This window comes from Vombatus ursinus, unplaced genomic scaffold (genome assembly GCF_900497805.2).
Source record: "Vombatus ursinus unplaced genomic scaffold, bare-nosed wombat genome assembly UNPS02014818.1, whole genome shotgun sequence".
NCBI lineage: Eukaryota > Metazoa > Chordata > Mammalia > Diprotodontia > Vombatidae > Vombatus > Vombatus ursinus.
In genome coordinates this window covers 29462811-29486829 of record NW_020954596.1, presented here as the reverse complement: position 1 = coordinate 29486829, position 24019 = coordinate 29462811, and the positions used below count along the sequence as shown (strand labels likewise).

The window sequence follows — 24019 nt, the reverse complement described above, 5'->3', positions numbered from 1 at the left end:
GAATCACATCATGTATGTGACAACTTAAAAAAATCTTTGTTCTTTTATTTCCTTTGGGTCTCAGTAATGACACTGAAACCACTTTCTGGTGTTAGCCCCATGGCCTCCTGAGTTTTCTTACATCTTGAGCCAACATAAGAAATGTTGGGCAATGGCAGAAAAGTTATGATCTATTCAAAGTAATTGGATCCACTGAACCCATCCTTGGGTTCATTTAGCCTACTATCAACAACTATTCCTTCTTTCATCACCTTGAAAGTTACGTACTTACACACACACACTTTTATAGACAACTAGGGTATATATGAGGAACTATATTGTATTATAAGGATGACCCTATATGGGTATTTCTTTTTCCTTCTCTCAATCTAGAATGACACATAAGAAAATATTATGTATCCTCATTTACATGTTTAAAAATGATAAAGACCAAGTGATATTGTTCACAAGTTGGTATGACCATGTCACACAACAAAACAAAAAATGTTTCTAATTTTCTGGTATCCTCAGAGGTTTAAAATCGACAGCTATTTGTTGAATGAATAGTGAATGAATGAATTTGAACACTGCCTACTCCTTTTCTGCACACAAAGACAACTGGGATCATTAAGTAATTACTCCTTTTGAAATATAAAAGTGGCAAAAAGCAGGGTAGAAGTATACACTTTTTTATGAAGTTTATTATTCTGTGGTTAGCAGAATACTTATAACTTCTTAGCATTCATTTTCCCTGGTGTAATATATTTATAAAGTAACTACTAATGTGCTAGGTACTATGGTGGGCCTGAATGGAATAACCACAAATATTTATTGAGCACCTTTTGTGTGCAAAGCACTCTGCTAATGCTGGAGGAGATAGAAACTTGAGAAGAGATATGGGCTCTGCCCTCAATGAGCTTACAGTCTAGTACAAATTATTATGTGCAGATTATTGTTCCAGGTGCTATACATATAATGATAATAATGAAAAAACAGCCCATGTCTTTAAGTGATTTTTTACTTTCTATTGATAGTGATAGAACATGTGAGTGGCATAGCCTGTAAACAGAGAAATAAATACAAAGTGATTTTCAGAAGGACAGAACAATAACAAATTGGATGGGGTTCTTAACCATTTTTGTCATGGACCCTTTTTACAATCTGGTAAAGCATGTAGACCTTTTCTCAGAATGATATTTTTAAATGCATAAAATAAAATACATAGTATCATACAGAAAAAACAATGCATTTAAAAAAGTATGTATTTTTTTCTATCCAAGTTTGCTGACCCCCCAGAACCTACTGAACTAATGGGGTCTGGAAAGGCTTCAAGTAGGATTCGACCCCTTAGCTGAGGCTTTAAGAAAGTCCAGGAATTCTGAGAAACAGAGGTTTAGGAGGGAGTGCAAGGTACCTTCTAGAAGAACCTTTGAGTTTTTGTTTTTGATAATAGTTGCAGTCAGAAATTTTAAATTATATGGTTGTCTTCAGATATGACTAAGTCTATAATAATAAAACCAATAATTTCCAAGAAAACAGAACTAAAAAGGACCAACATATTTTCTTCTGCATTTTTATCATTAGTTCAATTAATAGAATTATATAATTTCTATTTAATTTTAAATACATATGTTTTGGGAAGGAAAATTATTGAAGCTTTTCCCACCTGAATCTTGTCTCTCCCCTTTCTTCAAGGTTTCATAAAGCCAAGCACTCCTCATTGACTGCTTTTATTTTCTTCTTTTTTTTCTTTTTCCTAAAAGTTTAATCTATAACTACCCCAATGTCTGCCTTTCCGAAAAGAAACAAAACAAAACAAGTTTTGACTCAAGATCAGGCATCTTACCTGTAGAGTGATGTTTGTCTGAGGTTGAACCTTGGCTGAAGGTATTTGAAGATAAGATTCCTTGTTGACGAAATTGACACTGACCAACTTTTCACACTTTTCACCCTGGTAGCCAGACAAACACTGGCATATTGGCTCATTTATCTTTATGATGCATTGGGCTCCATTCTGACACTCAAAATTATCACAAGGGCTGGTGCGTGGTAGAACCATTGGTGGAGAAAACTCACAAAATAAGCCACTACATTTCAAGCAGAGAAAATTATATTTTACTTCCTTATAGTCTGGAATGAACGAAAAAGAGATTAAGTTTAAAGTTTCTAATTCTTTTCTTACCTGTAACCTTCAGGGCAGATGCAAGTATAGCCATTCACTGCATCTGTACAATGGGCTCCGTTCTTACACTTGTTATCCTGGCAGTCATCATAGTCGATATCACAGTGTTCACCTACATATCCAGGGGTGCAATCACATCTGTTTTGATAAAAAATAAGTTGGGTGAATTTTTATCGAGCTCAAACAAATTAAATGTTACATGTAAAAATGAGATATCACCCTCTTTAGTTAATTGATCACAGTAGCCTTGAAAAGAGACCATCCCCAATCCCACTCCCAAAGGCTTATCTGCAAAAGTCATCTTCTTTCTGGAGTAGAATGTAAACTTTTTGAGGAAAAGGCCTATTTAATTTTTTTTTCTCTTTTACCTCCAGCCCATCCCAATACCTGGAATGCTGTGGGTGCTTAATAAATATTTGTTGATTAGCATTATTGCTTATTTACTGTCTTTCCTTATATTTCACACAGATTAAATTTATATAGGGCTTTTCAGAAATCATTTAAATTTATGCAGTGCTTTCCTTACAACCTCTTTATGAAGTCCATAGAACAAGTGTTTTGTTGTTGAGTCGTTTCAGTCATGTCTGACTCTCTTTGGCCCAATTTGGGGTTTTCTTGGCACAGATACTAGAGTGGTTTGCCATTTCCTTCTCCAGCTCATTTTGCAGATGAAGAAACTGAGGCAAATAGGTTTAAGTGGCCTACCCAGGGTCACACAGCTATGAGACTGAGTTTAAACTCAGGTCCTCCTGACTCCAGGGTTGGCACTCTATCCACTGAACCATCAAGCTTCCTAACAGCACAAGAAATATTATTCATATTTTATCGATAAGGAAACTGAGACTTAGAAAATCAAGGAAGCCTGCCCAAGGGACATATAATAAGTAACAAAAGCAGGGCTCAAAGTGAGGTCTTCTAAATCCTAATCCATCAGTCCTGCTAAGCAGGGATAGTCTTACTTTTCCATTTGTATCCCTAGTATTTAATATAGTACTTTGCACAGAGTAAGCACTTAACAAATGTTTTATTCATTCATTCCTTTCTTCCACTATCCTATGCTGGCTCTTCTATTTATTAATGCCAAAATGATATTGACTCAGGTAATGACAATAAATATCAACAATGTAAGCATTTCTGGGAGCCAAGATGGCAGAGTAAGTAATGGGTCATTCTCATGTTCCCTTGTGGACCCAGAAAATACCAGGAGGAATTCTGGAACAGTGGAGCCAGCAAAGAGATGAGGTGCAGCAGTCTTTTGACTTGTGAGGCTGGAGGGATTGTCAGGATTGTCCTCTTGCTGTGGCTGAAGGGGACCAATACAGGATGGGAGGCGTCTGAGCAAGCCAGAGGCAAGCCCCACCTCAGTGGACCAGTGGGAGATCCTGAGCCCCAGAGTGGTGAAGTGGGCAAATGCCAACACCAGAACCCCTGTGTGCCTTGGCACAGCCAGAGGAACCAGCAGATGCCAGCATGAAGAACCACCACTTGTGCTGGTGGATGGGCATCTATCAATGGCTGAGCCTACCCATGCTCTAGCAGAGCTCCAGGTGAGGAGGAGATCTCCAATAGCCTGACTACCCCCTTCTCTACCCACTACCCTGTAAGCTTCAGTGTAACCCTGGGGAAACACAGAAGGACCCCACCTTGGCACACACCAGCCACTACCACCACCTCCAGCTCAGCACCAGGTAAGCTACCAGTCCCCTACAGCCTCCAGCTGCCAGCACTTGAGGCCCCAGCACATAAAGTCAGTAGCCAGGCCTCTAGCCCCTAGCACAAGAAACATGGGATAGTGCCCCCTGTGCCCTGGAAGCAGAGATCACCTTTTAAAACCAGAAAAAAAGCAAACACCATGAGCAAAAAGCACCAAAGAAAAACAAAGACCATAGATTCTCACTATGGGGACAGGGAAGATCAAAACACAAATTCAGAAGAGGACAGTATTGTCAATATACCCACATCTGAAACCTCAGAGGGAAATATGAACTGGTCTCAAGCCCAAAAAAGCCTTCTTAGAAGGGCTTAAGAAGGATTTTGAAAGCCAAATAAAAGAGGTAGAAGAAAAATTGAACAATTGCTTTAAAAATACAATTGGCAAAGTGGAAAAAAAGTACACTGAAGAAAACAACTCTTTAAAAAGCAGAATTGGCAAAATGGAAAAAGAGGTACAAAATCTAACTGAAGAAAACAATTAGCTAAAAGATAGAATTAGGCAAGTGGAAGCTAATGACTCTATGAGATATCAATAATCAGTCAAACAAAATCAAAAGAATTAAAAAAAAAAGAAGAAAACATAAAATACCTCATTCAAAAAACAACTGACCTGGAAAATAGATCCAGCAGAGATAATTTAAGAATTATTGGTCTACCTGAAAGCCATAATCAAAAAAAGAGCCTGGACAGCATCTTTCAAGAAATCATCGAAGACAATTACCCTGAGGTCCTAGAACCAGAGGGTAAAATAGTCATCAAAAGAATCCATCTATCACCTCCTGACAGAGATCCAAAATTGAAAACACCAAGGAATATTGTAGCCAAATTCCAGAATTATCAGGTCAAGGAGAAAATACTGCAAGCAGCCAGAAAGAAACAATTCAAATATCTTGGAACCACAGTCAGGATGACACAGGACTTTGCAGCTTCTTTATTAAAAGATCAGAGGGCTTGGAATATGATATTCTGTAAAGCAAAGGAGCTTGTATTACAACCAAGGATCAATTACCCAGCAAAATTGAGCATAATCCTTCAGGTGAGGAGATGGATATTCAATGAAATAGGGGACTTCCAGACCTTCCTGATGAAAAGACCAGAGCTCAATAGAAAATTTGATCTTCATATACAAGACTTAAGAGAGTCATAAAAATGTAAATAGGAAAAAAAAGGGAAAGAAGGGAGGGAGATGAGCATTGTTTGAACCTTACTGTCATTGGATTTGGCTCAAGGAGGGAATAGTATACTCAGGTATAGAAATCTTAGAAAACTTGCCCTTTAAGAAGTAGGAGGGAAAAGGGGAAAGAAAAGGGAGGGGGTGGTGAGAAGGGAGGGAAGAAGTAGTAAGGGAAAGAAAAGGGAGGGGATTGATAGAAAAGAGGAAAGACTGGTGGAAGTGATGGTCAAAAGCAAAAATCTAATGAGGAGGGAAAGGGAAAAAGGAGAAATAAAATCATAAACGGCTGGAGGGGGTGGTGGAGAGAAAGACACAGGTAGTAATCATAACTGTTAATGTGAATGGGATGAACTGTCCCATAAAAAGAAAGCAGCAGAATAGATTAAAAATCATAATCCTACAGTATGTTGTTAATAATTGACATATGATTATATTTCACATTTGAAACAGAAAGATACACACAGAGTAAAGGTAAAAGGCCAGTGTAGAACATATTACACTTCAGCTGAAGTAAAACAAAACAAAACAAAACAAAACAAAAAAAGCAGTGGTAGCAATCTTGATCTCAGACAAATCAAAAGCAAAAATAGTCTAATTAAAAGAGATAAGGAAGGAAACTATATCCTGCTAAAAGGCACCATAGACAATGAAGTAATTGGTCATGCAACTAAAAAAGCTAGAAAAAGAACTAATTAAAAATCCCCAATTAAATACCAAATTAGAAATACTGAAAACCAAAAGAGAGATCAATAAATTGAAATTAAGAAAACAATTGCAATAATAAATAAAAAAAACTAAGAGCTGGCTTTATAAAAAACAACAACAAAGTACGTAAACTTTGGTTAATTTGATTAAAAAAAGGAAGAAGAAAACCAAATTACCAGTATCAAAAATGTAAAGGGTGAATTTACCACCAATGAAGAGGAAATTAAAACTATAAATAGGAGCTATTTTGCCCAACTCTATGCCAATACATTTGATAATCTTAGTGAAATGGATGAATATTTCCAAAAATATAAATTGCCCAGATTAACAGAAGAGGAAATAAAATACTCAACCCTATTTTAGAAAAAGAAATTGAACAAGCCATCAATGAACTCCCTAGGGAAAAAAATCTCCAGGGTCAGATGGATTTACAAGTGAATTCTATTAAACATTTAAAGAACAATTAATTTTAAATACTATATAGACTATTTGGGAAAATAGGTGAAGAAAGAGTCCTACCAAATTCTTTTTATGATACAAATATGGTGCTGATACCTAAACTGGGAAGAGCCAAAACAGAGAAAGAAAATTATAAACCAATTTCCCTAATGAATATAGATGCAAAAATTTTAAATAAAATATTAGCAAAAAGATTACAGCAACTTATTATGAGAATAATACACTATGACCAGGTAGGAGTGATACCAAGAATTCAGGGCTGGTTCAGTATTAGGAAGACTATCAGCATAATTGACCGTATCAACAACAAAACTAACAGAAACCATATGATTATCTCAACAGATGCAGAAAAATCTTTTGACAAAATACCACACCCATTCCTATTAAAAACACTAGAGAGCATAGAATAAATGGATCCTTCCTTAAAATGATAAGTAACATCTACCTAAAACCATCAGCAAGCATTATGTGTAATGAGAGTTAGCTAGAAGCATTTCCAATAAGATTGGGGGTAAAACAAGGATGTCTATTATCACCACTAATATTCAATATGGTACTCGAAATGTTAGCTTTAGCAATAAAAAAAGAAAAAGAAATTGATGGAATTAGAATAGGCAAAGAAGAAGCAAAGCTATCACTCTTTTCAGATGATATGATGATATACTTAGAGAATCCTAGAGAATTAAGTAAAAAAATATTTGAAATAATAAACAACTTTAGCAAATTTGCAGGATATAAAATAAACCCACATAAATCATCAGCATTTCTGTATATTACTAACAAAACCCAACAGCAAGAGATAGAAAGAGAAATTCCTTTTAAAATTACTATAGACATTATAAAATATTTGGGAGTCTACCTGCCAAAACAAACCCAGGAACTATATGAACACAATTACAAAACATTTTTCATACAAATAAAGTCAGATCTAAATAACTGAAAAAACATCAGTTGGTCATGGGTAGGCCGAGTTAATATAATAAAAATGACAATTTTACTTAAATTAATTTACTTACTCAGTGCCATACCAATGAAACTACCAAAAATTATTTTATAGAACCAGAGAAATATAACAAAATTAATCTGGAACAATAAAAGGTCCAGAATATCAAGGGAATTAATGAAAAGAAATGCAAGGGAAGGTGGCCTAGCCACACCAGATCTAAAACTGTATTATGAAGCAGCAATCATCAAAACTACTTGGTACTGGCTAAGAAATAGAGTTGTGGATCAATGGATTAGGTTAGGTACACATGACACAGTAGTCAATGACTATAGTAATCTACTGTTTGATAAACCCAAAGACTCCAGCTTCTGGGATAAGAACTCATTATTTGAGAAAAACTGCTGGGAAAACTGGAAAATAGTATGGCAGAAAATAGGCATAGATGAACATCTTACACCATATGACAAAATAAAGTCAAAATGGATACATGATTTAGATATAAAGGCTGATACTAGAAGCAAACTGGGAGAGCAAGAAAAGGTGTACCTGTCAGATTTATGGAGAATGGAAGAATTTATGACCAAACAAGAGATAGAGAACATTATGAAATGCAAAATGGATAATTTTGATTATATTAAATTGGAAAGTTTTTGCACAAAGCCAATGTACCCAAGATTAGGAGGGAAGCAGAAAACTGGGAAAGAATTTTTATAACCAGTGTCTCTGATAAAATTCTCATTTCTAAAAATATATAGAGAACTGAGTCAAATTTATAAGAATACAAGTCATTCCCCAATTGATAAGTGGTCAAAGGATATGAACAGGCAGTTTTCAGAGGAATAAATTAAAGCTATCTATAGTCATATGATAAAATACTCTAAATCACTATTGATTAGAGAAATGTGAATCAAAACAACTCTGAGGTACCACACCACACCTATCAGATTGGTTAACATGACAGAACAGGAAAATGATAAATGCTGCAGAAGATGTGGGAAAATTGCACCATTAATGCATTGTTGGTGGAGTTGTAAAATGATCCAACCATTCTGGGGAGCAATTTGGAACGATGCCCAAAGGGCTATAAAAATGTGCACGTCTTTTGACCCAGGAATAGCACTTCTAGGTCTGTATCCCAAAGAGATCATACAAGTGGGAAAAGGACCTACGTGTACAAAAATATTTATAGCAGCTCTTTTGTGGTGGCCAAGAATTGGAAATTGAGAGGATGCCCATCAGTTGGAGAATGGCTGAAGAAGTTGTGGTATATGAATGTAATGGAATACTATTGTGCTATAAGAAATGATGAGCAGCCAAACTCCAGAGAAACCTGGAAAGATTTACATGAACTGATTCTGAGTGAAGTGAGCAAAACCAGGAGAATGTTGCACACAGTAATAGCAACATTGTGTTATGACTAACTTTGATAGAGTTATCTCTTCTTAGCAATGCAAGGACTAAGACAACTCCAAAAGTCACATGATGGAAAATGCTGTCCACATCCATAAAAAGAACTGTGAAGTCTGAATGCAGGTCGAAGCATATTATTTACTCTTTCTTATTCTTTCTTTCTTTTTTTTTGTTGTTTCTCCTTTCTCATGGTTTCTTCCATTGCTTCTAATTCTTCTTTACAACATAACTAATGTGAAAATAAGTTTAATATGAATGTTTATGTTGAGCCTATATCAATTTACATGTCCTCTTGGGGTGGAGAGAGGGGAGAGATGGGGAGAAAAATTGTGGTGAATATTGAAGGTGAATGTTGAAAACTAAAAATAAATAAATTTATTAAAAAATTAGGAAAAAAGACCCATCACAAGTATCATGAATTGTTTTTTTTCACTTTTATTCCATTTTTTCTTGTGCTTTCATCGTAATATTTTTCATGCTCTGCCTCTTTTCCTTGAGTTTTGTATCTATGGTAGTTATAATTTAAATACCTGATTTCCAATATTAAACATATATTTTAAATATTTGCTTAATCTGTTTTATTTCCTAAGAGAGGTTGGAAACACTTGTAAATGCTGTGAGGTTAAGAATGGATTCAAATATATTAACTTGGAAAGAAATTAATTTATAACTCATTCCATGTTTAAATGTTGATGAAGATGATGCTCTGGGTTAGCCAATCTCTCTGGGGTCATTCTAATCCATTAATCTATAATTAGGATTATTATTATCTGTCATTCTAGTACCTAGTAGTTGGTACTCCAATTGAAGTTTTGACACATCCTTACATACTTGTGCAATACATCTTAATGATTGCCATCGTGTTGTTTTAAATACATGCCCCTTTTAATGCTTCAGCATCCTCAGCTACCTTCAGATGAGGTATTTGAGGCAGTCTGGTACAGTGCAGAGAATGCTAGATTTGGAGTTTGTTTTCAAATCTCAGTTCTGCTACTTAACTTCATGTGTGCCCTAGGACAAATTTCTTAACTGATTTAGTGTTCAGTTTCTTTACCTTTAAAATGAGAAGTTAGACTAGATGGTATTGAAAGGTCCTTCTCACTAAATGAATTAGACCATTATCTTAATCACAACAGAATTCAAATTCTAGATAAAGAAAATACCTGAAAGATGACAGAGTAATGGAAGGGACTTGCCTGAGCTCTTTCAATTTCCACTCCAAACAACATTTAAATAATGCCTCAAAACAAATGCTGAAGTAGCAGAACCAATAAAGGGACTAGGTAAAACAATTTTCCAGCCCAAGGCAACTTAGAAGGTCAGAAGGAAAAGTCTGTCTCACTCAGGTAAGAGTGGAGTGCAGTCCAGCATGGAAGCTCCCAGGCAAGCCAATATCAGGCCTTGGGGGAGATGTCAGCTCACAGATAGTAAGGGAGTTTGGACAACTGGTCAAAAGGAGATTATAGGGGACCATTCACTGGCACAGGGTGCAAGACTCTGTTGCATTGCCCATATGCAGTTCTGGTTGCAATCCCAATGTAAAAAGGAGCACTAACACATTAGAGTCTGCAACTGGCCACAGGGGATTGGGGCCCTGCTCACAGTTCCAAGGTGGAAAAGAATGCTTGTGGTCACTCACAGACAAGAATATAGGCCAGGAAAGCAGTAACCTTGGAAAGACTGAGAACTTATGGATCCCCAGAGCTGTTTCTGAAAACAGCAGCACAAAAAACTCAGAGTAAAGCCCAACTTCAACATCAAGTTAAAAGTCAAAAAATAGGCTGGAAAAATGAGCAAGTAACAACCACAACCACAAAAAAAAAAAAAAAAAAAAAAAAAACTGATCATAGAAAGTTCCTGTGGTGACAGGGAAGGTCAAAACATAAACTCAGAAGAAGACAAAAAAGTCAAAACAGCTACATCCAAAACCTCAAAGAAAAATGTGAATTGGTCTCAGGCCCCAAAAGAATTCCTGGAAGAGGTCAAAAAGGATTTTAAAATCAAATAAGAAAGGTAAAGGAAAAATGAGGAAAAGAAATTAGAGTGATAGAAGATAATCATGAAAAAAAATGCTTGGTACAGGAGGCATAGAAAAAATACTGAAGAAAATAATACCTTAAAAAACAAAATAGGCCAAACAGTAAAAAGAGGCACAAAAATCCACTGAAGAGAAAAACTCATTAAACAGAAGAATTGGCCAAATGGAAAAAAAAAAGATGTACGAAAATTCACTGAAGAAAAGAACTCCTTAAAAAGTAGAATTAGCCAAATGGAAAAGGAGGCACAAAAGCTCACTAAAGAAAATCATTCCTTAAAAATTAGAATTGGGCAAGTAGAACTTAACGACTCCATGAGACATCAAGAAACAATAAAAATCAAAAGAATGAAAAAATAGAAAATATTAAATATCTTACTGAAAAAAAAACTGACCTAGAAAATTGATAGAGGAGAGATAACTTAAGAATTATTGGATCATGAAAGACATGATCAAAAAATGAGCCTGGACATCATATTTCAATTAAGTATCAAGGAAAACTGCCCAGATATCCTAGTATCAGAGGTTAAAATAGAAATTGAAAGAATTCACCAATTATTCCCTAAAAGAGATCCAAAAGCAAAACTCCCTGAAATATTATAGTCAAATTCACATCAAAGAGGAAATATTGTAAGCAGCCAAAAATAAACAATTCAGATATAATGGAGCCACACTCAGGATAACAAAAGATTTAGCAACTTCTATATTAAAGGATCAGAGTGCTGGAAATATGATATCGTGGAGGGCAAAGAAGGTAGGACTACAACCAAGAATAACTTACCTAGCAAAATTGAGTATAATCCTTCAGAGGAAAAATGGATATTCAGTGAAATAGAAGACTTTCAAGCATTCAAGATGAAAAGACCAGAGCTGAATAGAAGATTTGATTTTCAAATACCAGACTCAAGAAAAAAATTGAAAGGTAAACAGAAAAGAGAAATCATAAGGGATTCAATAAGGTTAAACTGTTTAGATTCATACATAAGAAAATGATACTTTTAACTTTTAAGAACTTTCTCATTATTAGGGCAGTTAGAAAATGTATACATAGATAGAGGGGATGGGTGTGAGTTGATTATGAGACGATGATATAAAAAAAAATAAAATTCCCCAATCAATAAATGATGAAAGAATTTGAACAGGCAGTTTTCAGACAAAGACATCAAAAGTATCTATAGTCACATAAAAATGTTCTAAATCACGATTGGTTAGAGAAATGAAAACTAAAACAACTCTAAGTACCACCTCATACTTATCAGATTAACTAATATGACAAAAAATGAAAACGACAAATGTTGGAGAAGATGTAGGAAAATTGGGATACTAAAGCACTATTGGTAAAGTTGTGAACTTGTCCCACTTTTCTGGAGAGCATGGAAGTATGCCCAAAGGGCTATAAAACTGCGTATCCTTTGACCTAGCAATACCACTAGTAGGTACTAGAGATTAAAAAAAAAGGAAAAGTTCCTATATGTACAAAATTATTTATGGCAGCCCTTTTTGTGGTGGCAAAGAATTGGTAATTGAAGGGATGGCCATTCATTTGGGAATGACTGAACAAGTTGTGGTATATGATTGTGATAGAACACAATTGTGCTGTAAGAAATGATGAGCAGGATGCTTTCAGAAACACCTGGGAAGACTTACATGAACTGATGTAAAGTGAAGTGAGCAGAACGAAGACAACACTGTGCATAGTACTAATAATATTGTATGATGATCTATTATGAATTACTTGACTATTTTTAGCATTACAATAATACAAGACAATTTTGAAGAACTCAGCATGAAAAATGCTGTCCACCTCCAGAGAAAGAACAGATGGAGACTGAATGATATTGAAGTATACATTTTTAATACTTTACTTTTCTTTGTTTTTTTTTGGGGGGGGTCCGTATTTTCTTTCACACCATGATGAACATGGAAGAAATATGTTGTACATAATGGCACATGTATATCAAATTGTTTGCCTTCTCAATGAAGGGGGAGGGGAGAAAAGGAGAGAAGGAGGGAATTTGAAACTCAAAATTAAAAAACAGTTAGATTGTTTTTTATATGTAATTGGAAAAATATTTAAGTAAAAAAAGTAAATAGCTGAAAGTCAACGAATACAAACAATGGTGAGGCATGTAGTTGAAAGCAGTCAGGTGTAATGCAACTGACTTTCAGTTTTGAATACCATAGAAATTATTTTTGACTAAGAGTGATGGCATTATGGCAAGTTTTGTGTATCTCTATGAGTGTGTGTGTGTGTGTGTGTGTGTGTGTGTGTGTGTGTATTTTACATCACAAAAGCTAAGTAAAAAATTTGATTGAGATGGCCACTTCAGTGATATTATCCATTCTCAACTAGATGGGTAGGCATGAGTCAGAGTTCTTCCATCAGTGTTAATGGGAGTGGTGTAGCTGAAGCTACTAAGCATTAAGATGAGGAAAAACTTTGAATTATTTATCTGGAAAAAAAATCAAAGGAAGAGATACGAGAACCATATGTATAGTGCAGAAGCTAAGAGCTGATTTTGTATTCTCTTCTACACAATTTTTTTTTCCAAGTCCATTATAACTTGAAATCATTTTGAGAGGACCAATATCTCTGTCAACCTTTTACTCACTAAAGTGGATTTTACAAGACAATGTATAAATTTAAATAAAAGCCTCCTAACACCAGGCATGTCAAAATATATATCATATGCTCTCAAGTCACTTCTGTGACAAAGAATGATGGCTAAGTAAAGAAAACCAAAAATATAAACTATGCGATTAAGAAGCTAAAAAACTGACTACGTGAGATGCATGCTTCAAAGTACTGTGGATGACACTCTGGTATAAAAATATCAAAGAACAATATAAAAGATTTATGAGATAGGTAATAAAGCAAGAAGGGTAAAAATCAGCTCTATTGGTATGGTGCAGTTAAAAATGAACTACCAGAAGAGCTCAGAACTACAGAACATAAGAGTTGGGGCTTAGACTTCCTCTAATAGAACACTCTCAGTATGAGAATGAGAAAAGTGAGCCTTTGGAAGGTGATTCAACTTACCCAAGGTCATACAGTTAGTTAGTTAGCTAGGTAACAGCTCATTAAGCAGCTGACAGAACAATAGTCATAGGTTACCAGAACTGGGAGTGAATTTAGAGGCCATTGAGTTCAATCAACTTCCTCATTATACAGCTGAGAAAATTAAGACTCAGAGAGAAGGAATGTGACTTGCCTAAATTCACACAGAATAAGTGTCAAAGATGAGAATCAAATCCATGTCTCTACTCCTAGTTCATTGCTCTATACACCACACCATGCTGAGCTAAAGAAAGAGAGTCAGCATACTAATTAATGGAGACAGCAGAAACAGAAGCTGGGGTCTAGGGTGGGTGAAATATATGTCAGAAAAACTATCTTTAGCATTTTCAAATCTGTTTTGTTGGTGTCTTTTGACTTCTATTTCCTTTCTCTCTTCCCAAAGAACATATGTCACTGACATATGCAAGAAGGCTAGTGAAAGCCAACACTTTGTCTTATTAACTTGTTTTTAGCCAAATTAGCTATAGAAATAAAACCAGTGTTCCCACATTACTGATAGAAATAGCAGGTTTTCCAAATCTGCTAATTCATGGCTTAGTAATAACTACTTTGTAACTTATGCGTCTTAATTGATGGTAATAAGGGAGTTATTTAATTGTGAATTAGTCTTTCAGAAGATGAACTCCTTTATTTTCGAATGATTTCCAATGAGTCTTACTAATAACCTATCTTGTAATTACAGCTTAAAAAGCACTGCAGTGATTCTGCTCTAATGTTAATTGCAGTGAAGTCTATAGAAGAAACAACCTGTGTTTGAAGACCACCTGCCTCCATGGCTTACTCTTCTGAGATATGATTATATTCTTTATATATGTGACACATTCTGAGGCCAGACTTTAATGACCACCTGTGGTATACAACCATGGAGTTCACAAAAGCTCTAGGGGAAAAAATGATCTCCCAAGGAAGGAATTTCATCAAAATGTAGTGTATTTTTTCCAGATTCAGAAATAAAACCATTAATGAGCTTCTTTACCCTTAAATAGGGATCCGATCTGAACCCAAAAGGTAAACCAAAATATGTAATGAAACACACACCAAATTATTTTATCACAACAACAACAAAAACAACTAAAACACCTGCACAGCTGTTATGTACCAGAAAGAAATCCACAAGCCTTCTAAAATGACTAAACTGGTACATAAAACATGTTTCTAACACAAACCTGATGGAACCCAAGCTTCATTTATAAAAGGCAATATAGTCTGGGTAAAGAGCATTGTCTTTGAAATGAGAGGATCTACCATTTACCAGCTGTGTGACTCTAGGGAGGCCCTTCTGGGCCTCCATTCTCTCATCTGGTATATTAAGAAGTTGGACAAGTTCAAGGGTTCTTTTCCTCTTTTTCTTTCCAATAGGTGCTTAATAAATACTTGTTGACTTGACTTTTTTGTGTCATGAACATCTTTGCAAGTCTAGTGAAGTCGATGGACCCCTTCTCAGGGTAATATTTTAAATGCATAAAATAAAATGTATAGGATTAAAAAGGAAATCAATTACACTGAAATAAAGTGGTCATAATATTAAAAGAGGCTCTTCACTTGGGCTTTGATTCATAGACACAAGATTGTAATTAAAACCCCTTTTCTAGATGATGTCTATAGTCTCTTCTAACTCTAACATTCTTTAATTCCCTATTCCTATAAAAGATAGAGCAGCTTTTACCTCCCCTGAAATATCTTCCTTTCCTTTTGTCCACCAACTGAAAGCCTACATTTTGTTCAAAACCTAACCCAAGTACAATCTTCCCAACAAAGTCTTTCATGATTACCCTCATCCAGTCATCCTATAACATTTATAAACTATACCCCATGATGCAGAAAAGTGGGTGAAAACATTTAGAAAAACCCTGAAGTGGTATATTATTGTAAGGGAATGTGATGTGTACTCATTACCTTTTTTTTTTTCTTCAAACTTTACAATGTTGGTCAGTAGATACAGCATGGAACTGAGTCAGGAGACATGTTAGAATCCCAGCTTTGGCCCTTATCAGCAGTGTTAACTTAGCAACTCATAAAATGTCTCTGAGACCCAGTTTTCTTATCTAGAAAATGCAAATATCCATATACATACTCCTTATCTGACAGAGTCTTATGAAAAAAGTACTTTATAAAGTTCTATATAGATATGAGCCATTATTTTTTCTAGGTGATTCATTGTGGCATATCTAGTCTCCCTAAGGAGAGTGTAAGCTACTTGAAGAGAGGCTGTGTTATTTTCTTTTTGTATCTCCAGATCACTTAATACAGTAAGAGCTACTCAAAAGACATTAGGAACTGGTAGAAAAATCAGTCAATTGTGGGACAGAAGAACTAGTTCTAGATTTGCCAGTAATTTAGTTAGATTTAGTTCTACAAACATTGAAGTGTCTATTATGTTCAAGCACTGTGCTAGGAGAAGGGAATACAAAGATAAATATGGCACATACCCTGTTCTCAGGCACCTTAAAGTCCCCTGGAGGATATAAGAAAGGGACACATATAGAAATAAGCTTGGTAAAGGAGAAGGTGATAGAAGCACAAAGGAGATATAGTCTAAGTATTGTTCTATGAGAAATATAAGATGGCAGAAATTACTTTCACCTAAAGGGGGAGTATAATCAAGGGAAGACTACATGAAGGAGGTGGTACTTGAATTGAGTCTTGAAAGAAAGGAAAAACATCAATAAATGGAGCTCAGAGGAGGTGAGTTCATTCCAAGTATGGAGACAGTATAAACAAAGGCATAGAATGGGAAAGGGTAGGACAGGAATAGAGGGTAATCCAATTTAACTGGGATTGGGGTTTGATTTTAGAGGGCCTTAATTGTCAGGGTACTGGTAGGCAACATGGAGCCACTGAAGGCTTTTGAGTAGAGCACTGGCGTGATTGGAGAAGTGCATTAGGAAGATTATTCACACAGCATTTTGAAGGGTGGTTTAGAGAAGGGATAGAATGGAAGGAGAAAGACCAGTTAGTAGGCTATATGTCTTAGACAAGGCACTTAATTTTCCTGGGTCTCAGTTTTTTCAAACTTAAAGAGACTGAACTAAATGTTCTCTAAGGTGTTCCTTCTAAGTAGACTGCATAACTGTGTTTTTTCCCCACAATATGCAATACCCAAAAGGCTTTTTTGCTAACAGAGATTGCTCCTCAAAGAAATCGAACTCTTATTAATTTTCTTCTCCAGTGCTAAGAAACAGTTGTGTTGTCCGATGTCACATATGCTGCTAAGAATGCCATTGAGACCAGTGAGCAAAGGCCTTATTTTTTCATGAGTGAAAGGGGCTGAAGGGACTTTTTTTAAGGAAGAAAATCTCTACTGGCTCCAAGATCATCTAGAAGTGAAATATGAAAATGTTTCCACGTACTTGTATCCCTTTGGTGTCAGGATGCACTTTGAGTCATGCTGGCAGGGATTAAGATCCTGGGCACAAAAATCGAGTTTCTCCTCACACAATTCACCTGCAAACGGCAAACAGCATTAGTTCAGTGGGGAGGTTGCTATGAAAAGAAAATGAAGCTTCAACAGCTTCCCTCTGGAAGCAAAATAATTCAAGTTGGCCAAAAGGTGACCTTTTTATAGCTAACTCAGATGGAATTAGAAGGACATCTGTTATTTTCTGTCTTTTTATTTTTTTTTCCACTAGAAAAGAGTGACTCAGAATTACATCACACTTTCATAGGTCTCCTAAGGTGATGAGATAAATTACTGGCTAAGAGCATTCTGAGAATATTGTACCTTTAGAATAACATCAAAAATTCTAAACAGTGATGTTTCCAACTCACTCATCCAAATCAACAGGAATAGTATGTAGGAAACAGGGGGTCAAATTAGATAAAAGTTATGCATAATTACACAGGCTCTAAGAAACTCATGAACAAACCTATAATTTAATAAGTACAAACATTTGATATCATTTGGTAGCTCAGATATGCACATCCATCTGGACTATTTATATTTGTTGCCACATTTATGCATCTCTTAGAAAGATCCCTAAAGTATAAGTAGTAACATGAGTCCATTTTCTTGGTCTACGACTACTTAGCACAATTCTGCCTGTTTATAATATCATTTCCATGGAAAGTGGGACTTTTCAATTCCTTCTATAATCTATCAAGTCAACTAGAAAAGTACAAACTACCTTAGTATTGAGTCTTGTTCTGCTTCTTGACTGTGTGTGGACTTCAGAACATGCACAAGTATTCTGTGACTGTTTCTTGATTCACTTACTATATAGTGAGGAAAGGCTTTTCAGTTGAACAATTGAGATATAACCTCTACAGCACTTTGCAAACCATAAAGTGCTATATAAATGCTAGTTATTATTATGTCTAAATTAATTTCTAATTGGTTTTTATGTAAAAAATGAACTCAAAAATGACTTCATCAAATAAACTATTGGTCATTTCCCAAAGAGTGACATGGGCTTTCATTTACTGCAAGAAGTTGGGATTGAACATCATTAATTACGTAAATAATTAACTATATTCAGTGCTTTAAGTGGAATTTATTTGTAAGAAATGCACAAATAAACGTGTTAGTGGGGAGATATAGTTCCACTGGTTCTCTATTGCCCACTGGACCAAGTCTGAACAATTTAGAATGCTACTCAAAGCTCATCCCAATTTGCTGAGAATAAACATGGCAGAGTGGATCAAGCTCTGGCCTCAAAGCCAAGATGACCTAGGTTCAAGTCCCAACTCTAATACGCCTTGTCTGTCTCACCTTGGGAAAGTCACTTAATATCTCAGTGGTCTAGGCAACTCTTGGAAACTATCTAAGGTGCAGAGATGGAAACAGCTTTCTTACCTGGGAATTTCCTACCGGTGAAACCACAGGTACAGTCCCTATTCCTTACTTTTGCAGTCTTTATATCACATTACTTCTCACTATGTACTTCATGCTACAGTGAAATTGGACTAGCCACCATTTCTATATTAATACCATGGTTTCTGGCCTCTGTACTTTTTTTAATATACCACTTAGGATGTTCTCCCCCTCCCCCTAATCTATTCTTCATGATTTGACTTAACTGGTACCTTTTCCATAAATCTTCCATGACCCCATTTTGCATATTGTTTATGCTTTTACCTTCCTTATTTAATAATGGCTAATTGTGTCTTATTCCTTCCCTGTTCGATTAAGGGAACACGTCTTGTTGATTTATGTATCCTTCTCCCCTAATCCCCGGAACATTGCTTTGTAGAAAGTAGATACAATGTTGTTGTTATTGTTTGTCCTTCATTCTTTAAGAGGACCATGACTTAAGAGGGTGATGCCATGACTTGAAAATGAATTGGATTTAAGTGAGGGAGGGCTGTGCAAAGTCACCAGTCTCACTTTCTCTTCTGGATATAGTTTATAAATACCTTTTGAGTTGAACTCAGTTACTTTTGGAATCTTCTTTAACAGTAAAAAAGAGCATACATAAACAATTGATACATGACTTTGGATATATGTCAGGCAATATCATCTTTCTTGAAATATACCAATGTAGAGTGAAAGCCAGATTTAACATAATTGTTCTTTCTAGAATAACCTTGGCCTTATCTCGAAAACCAGCATTTCAAAAAAGGGATCTTCATTGTGGGCCATTTAAAAAACAGGTTCCAGTTAAGACAGCAGCATGTTTTCCATTGAGAATCACTTTAAATGGGATTATGTTCTTAGACCTGTTAAAGACCTTAGCTTGAAAAGGCCAAGGTCCCCCCCACTGCATACTGGCCATCTCCAGTTCTGATCCATATCTGGCCACTGGACCCAGATGACTCTGGAGGAGAAAGTGAGACTGGTGACTTTGCACAGACCTGCCTCACTTAAATCCAATTCAGTTGCATGTCATGGCATCACCTTCCTGACGTCATGGTCCTGTTCGAGAACAAAGGATAAACAGCAGCAGCAGCTTAGCCTGGTGCAATCTGTCACAATGGACTGACTTTAGAGTATGTACAGGTCTTCTGTGAATGTTTCCTGTCCACTTATCACGTGGAGAGCAAAGGCTTTTTGACGGGTTTCTGAGCTAGAATTGAGCGTGCATATAAAAGGCCTAACCTTGTCCTCTTTCCTGTCTAGTTGTGTTCCAGTGAGGAGGAAATAACCACTGTAAGCTTCCAGGTGAGGAAGGCACCAGTGGCCTATTCATCTCATCCACATTCAGATAAAGCCATCAAGCATTGCCCCGCTTTACTTTTATCTCTGTTGTGTCTATTCTTTCTTGACTGAAGCGAAAGAGTAATGGAGACAGAATAGACAGCGCTGTAACCTAGTGAGCTGCAACAGAACAGAAGGGGACCAAGGAGTCCTGGATCTGGAAACCAAGCTTGTGCATCTTCTGAATGCATGCACAGTTACGGCTTGGAAGCCAACAGAAAGAACCTTTTGCAACCACCCGGTAAGGGGATCAGAAACAGCCACAGAAAACCCAGGCTTGCCTCAAAGTTCACTGGAGGGATTGCTTTATTCTGAGCATGCTGTCCATTCATAAGGCCTGGGGCTATATGAACTCTTCAGGTCTCTACTAGTCTTAAGTCTGTGATCTGATGAAGTAGATTTTATAGTACAGGCAAGGAAATGCAGCCACGTGGTCTGCTTAGTTTCTTTTCCTATTTCTATAAAATAAAATGAAGGGTAAGAAGGCTGAGGCAACAAACCAGAGAGGAAACACACTGGCTTCAAGGGGAAAATAGAGAATGCTAGGCACTGACTCAGCAAAAAAAACCTCTGTTAGTCTAGCAGGCTCATAATACGTTAATTATAAACATATGCTACATTAGATATTATTTAATATTAATTGTAGATTATATTAATAGCTTATGCAAACGCACATATGGATATTCACATAGTTATACACATACACGTACATATATGTATGCATGTGTAGGCATGTGAGCATATGTGTATATATGTGCATACACAGACGTGTATAGTCTAACAGCTGAGAAAAAAGCTAACCTTTTGAAAAAAAATTGGTCTAAAGTATCTTAATTAGTTCTTTGGCCTCCGTCAGAAATGTTGGTGAAAACTTGTGACTTGATGGAGGGGTTCTACCTTTAGCACTAAATTTTCTAACTTTGTTATTCCTAAAAGAATTTTTGGGATTAAGTGCTCCTCAATTCAACAGACTTATATGAAACATCTATTATGTGCCTGGCATTGTGCTAGGTGCTGAGATACATGTTAAAAAAATGAGATAGTCCTTGCTCCCAGGAAGCTTATTTTTTTGTGTGGAAAACAACGTACACATAAAAATTTAAGAAGTATTATATATATAATATATATTTATATATAATTTATATAATAAATTTATATAATATATTTATATTATATATATATATATAATATATTTTTATATATATATATTTGCTGTTGTTGTTTAGCCATTTCAGTCACATCTGACTTTGTGACCTCATTTGGGATTTTCTTGACAAAGATACTGGAGTGATTTCTCATTTCCTTCTCTAATTCATTTTACAGATGAGGAAACTGAGGCAAACAATGTGAAGTGACTTGCCCAGGGTCACACAGGCTAGTAAGTGTCCATTTCCTTCTCTATTTCATTTTACAGATAAGGAAACTGAGGCAAACAATGTGAAGTGACTTGCCCAGGGTCACACAGGCTAGTAAGTGTCCTAGGCTAGATTTGAACTCAGGAAGAAGAGTCTTCCTGACTTCAGGCTTGGTGCTCTATTTACTATGGCGCCACCTAGCTGCCTGTAACAAAATATATACAAAGAAACTTTCTGGGGGGTGAGGGTAGGGAAGAGAGGGCACAAGTAACTTTAGAGATTAATAGACTTCCTATAGGAAATAACACTTAGATGGAGCATTGTTTTCCCCCAAACCAGCTTCTCCTTTGTAACTTCCCTAACACTGGTAATCCTATCATAATTTCTCATTTTAATGAGACATCATCCTTAGGGTTTACTAGGATGCATAGTCCCTGACCTTTTGGCTTCTAGGTTAATTTTCCATGAGATCATAGATTTAGAACTGTAAGAATCCTAAAAGGCTGTTGAGGCCAACCTTTTTACTTTAGAGATGAGCAGACTGAGACTAACAGGGGGTAAGAATTTGCTCAGGGTCACATGGTTAGTAAGTGCCAGACATAGGATTTGAACTCAGTTCTTCCTAATTTCAAGCCCAGAGCACTCTCAGCCGCTCCACCAGCTACCTCAAAAACCTTAGGCACTGGGGGTCCTGGCAGCAGTCACACACACACACACACACACACACACACACACACACACACACACACACACACACACACACACCCCTGAAAGGGACTTTAGAGTTCAGGTTCAACCTCCTGGTTTTACAGATGAGGAAATTGAGCCAAACAGGTGAAATGTCTTGCCCAAGGTCACACAGAGTAAGTTGCTTTTTAGATTGACTGAATGGTGCTAATACTCCACTGAAAATCATTCAATGACTACTCAGTGAATAAAATCTAACACCTTCAATCTGGCCTTCAAGACTCACCATAAGATAGCTGCAATTCGTCTTTCTAGCCTTTCATCTTTCATACTCCTAGCTTCTATACAAATACTCCACATTCAAGTCAAACTGCACCACTGTTGCCTGGTCTTGCTCTAAATTCTCCTTCCCTCTGCTGGCAATGGCCTAGCTTCTGTTTCTTAAATCCTCCATCATTCAACCCTTTTTCAAATCCCACATCCTTCACAAAGCCTTCCCTGATCTCTCTAAATGAATGTTCCCAAGTTTTTTTTTCTTTTTATCTCTCTTTTCTGAACCCCAAAAACTTTGTTTTTACCTCTGCTATGGGGTATTTTTTTACATTTTTTTAAAACTATAGTTATTTGTTTCCTTGTTTTATCTATCTTATCAGATGTAAGATCCTTCAGGGGGAAAAAGTCATTCGTTTTTGTATAACTCAAAGGGCTGTGCGATGTATATCATAGGACCTCAGTAAACGTTAGCTAAATTTAATTATGGAAATCAAAGTGATCTTAATTTGGATTTACAAAGAGGGACTGAACAGAGGCATAACATTCAGAGATGCCTTTCTCTGATGTGATGGATGATAATATGCAGGTGATATAGATAGCTAACAGTACTACTCTTTATTCTGTCATTATGGTACTTTATCAATTATCCTTCAAATAGATCTTTCTATTTGAAAGGTAAAGTCTCAAATAAATTCTTTGGGATTTTTTTTTAAGTTGTGAGCCCTATATTAAAAAAAAAAGGTAATCTACAATAGAGCAAACTTCTCTGGAGTTTGGCATCTAGACTAAAAAAAAAAAGAAAAGAAAAAAAAAGGAACTAGAGCTTTTGGTTCACAACATTCTTTTGTTAATATGTTAGAAACTTAATTCCATCCCCCAATCCTATTGGCTTTTATCTCCTACCCAATGAATTGCCCAACTTAACAAACAATGACATGGAGGACATTATATCTCACTGGCTGACCGTGACTGCTTTACTTCCTGAATTGCTGCTTAATAAATATTTGCTGCATTGGATTGCCTTCACTTTTAGCTCAGCATTTGATCTCCTCGACTTCTGATTTGCCTGTCTTTGCTGATAGGAATTTTATCATTTTTTTTTTTTGAGGGGAAAAGAGAAGAGTGGACTTACAGAGGGCAGATACAGATTTAAAAAATATTCTGGCTATACATAGGTCAAATCAACTCATAACTTTCAGTCTGCTATATTTCATTTTCCAGGTGTTAACAACCACAATCACATTAATGTCATTCGTGATTTTCATAAATATATATATATACAGACACATATGTATATATATGCTTATACATATGTGTATATATAATATATACATACCATTTATTCTCTTGAAAAAAGTCAGACTGCCTCATACCTAATACATTTGTAAAAATAAGTAAAAATTAAAATTTATATTCTGGTTGTATTTGATAGAAACTAATATACTTCTCCATTGTTGACAGAATTGTAAATAGGTAGGATCTTTCTGGGAACCAAATTGGAAGTACCACATGGATCAAAAAAAACAAACATCATACTACTGGGAAAATATCTCAGGCTATTCAAATATATAGAAGTATTATTTGTAAGTGGAAAAAAAGAAAAACAAAGAGTCTCTATCTCTAACAAATACAAAATGGCTAAATTACTATGCACATTAATGTAATTAAATACTACAATGCAACTAGGAATGACAAAGATTAGAAATATAAACAAATGTAGGAAAACTTGAAATATACATAGATGGTTAAATAAAAGGAGAATACCGTAACACACGGACAAGCAATTTAATGCCATACAGAATAAGAGTGACATAAAACATTATTGTTATCTGCATGTTAAAGACGAGTCACTTAAACCATTTAAATAGTTGAGAATGTTAATTAATGAG

The 24019-nt window shown here is 35.8% G+C and overlaps 1 protein-coding gene across 2 annotated transcripts in view; it reads right to left on the bottom strand.

Moving 5' to 3' along the window:
- The window catches only part of SLIT2 (slit guidance ligand 2), a 397271-nt gene that overhangs the window by 28816 nt on the left and 344436 nt on the right, over positions 1 to 24019 (bottom strand). For both annotated transcript variants that reach the window (XM_027836326.1, XM_027836327.1), the window contains 3 exons: positions 17033 to 17126; positions 2162 to 2299; positions 1826 to 2066 (listed from right to left, as the gene is read on the bottom strand). In XM_027836326.1, coding sequence (XP_027692127.1) covers positions 1826 to 2066; positions 2162 to 2299; positions 17033 to 17126 — 473 coding nt within the window. The remainder of the gene's footprint in view (positions 1 to 1825; positions 2067 to 2161; positions 2300 to 17032; positions 17127 to 24019) is intronic.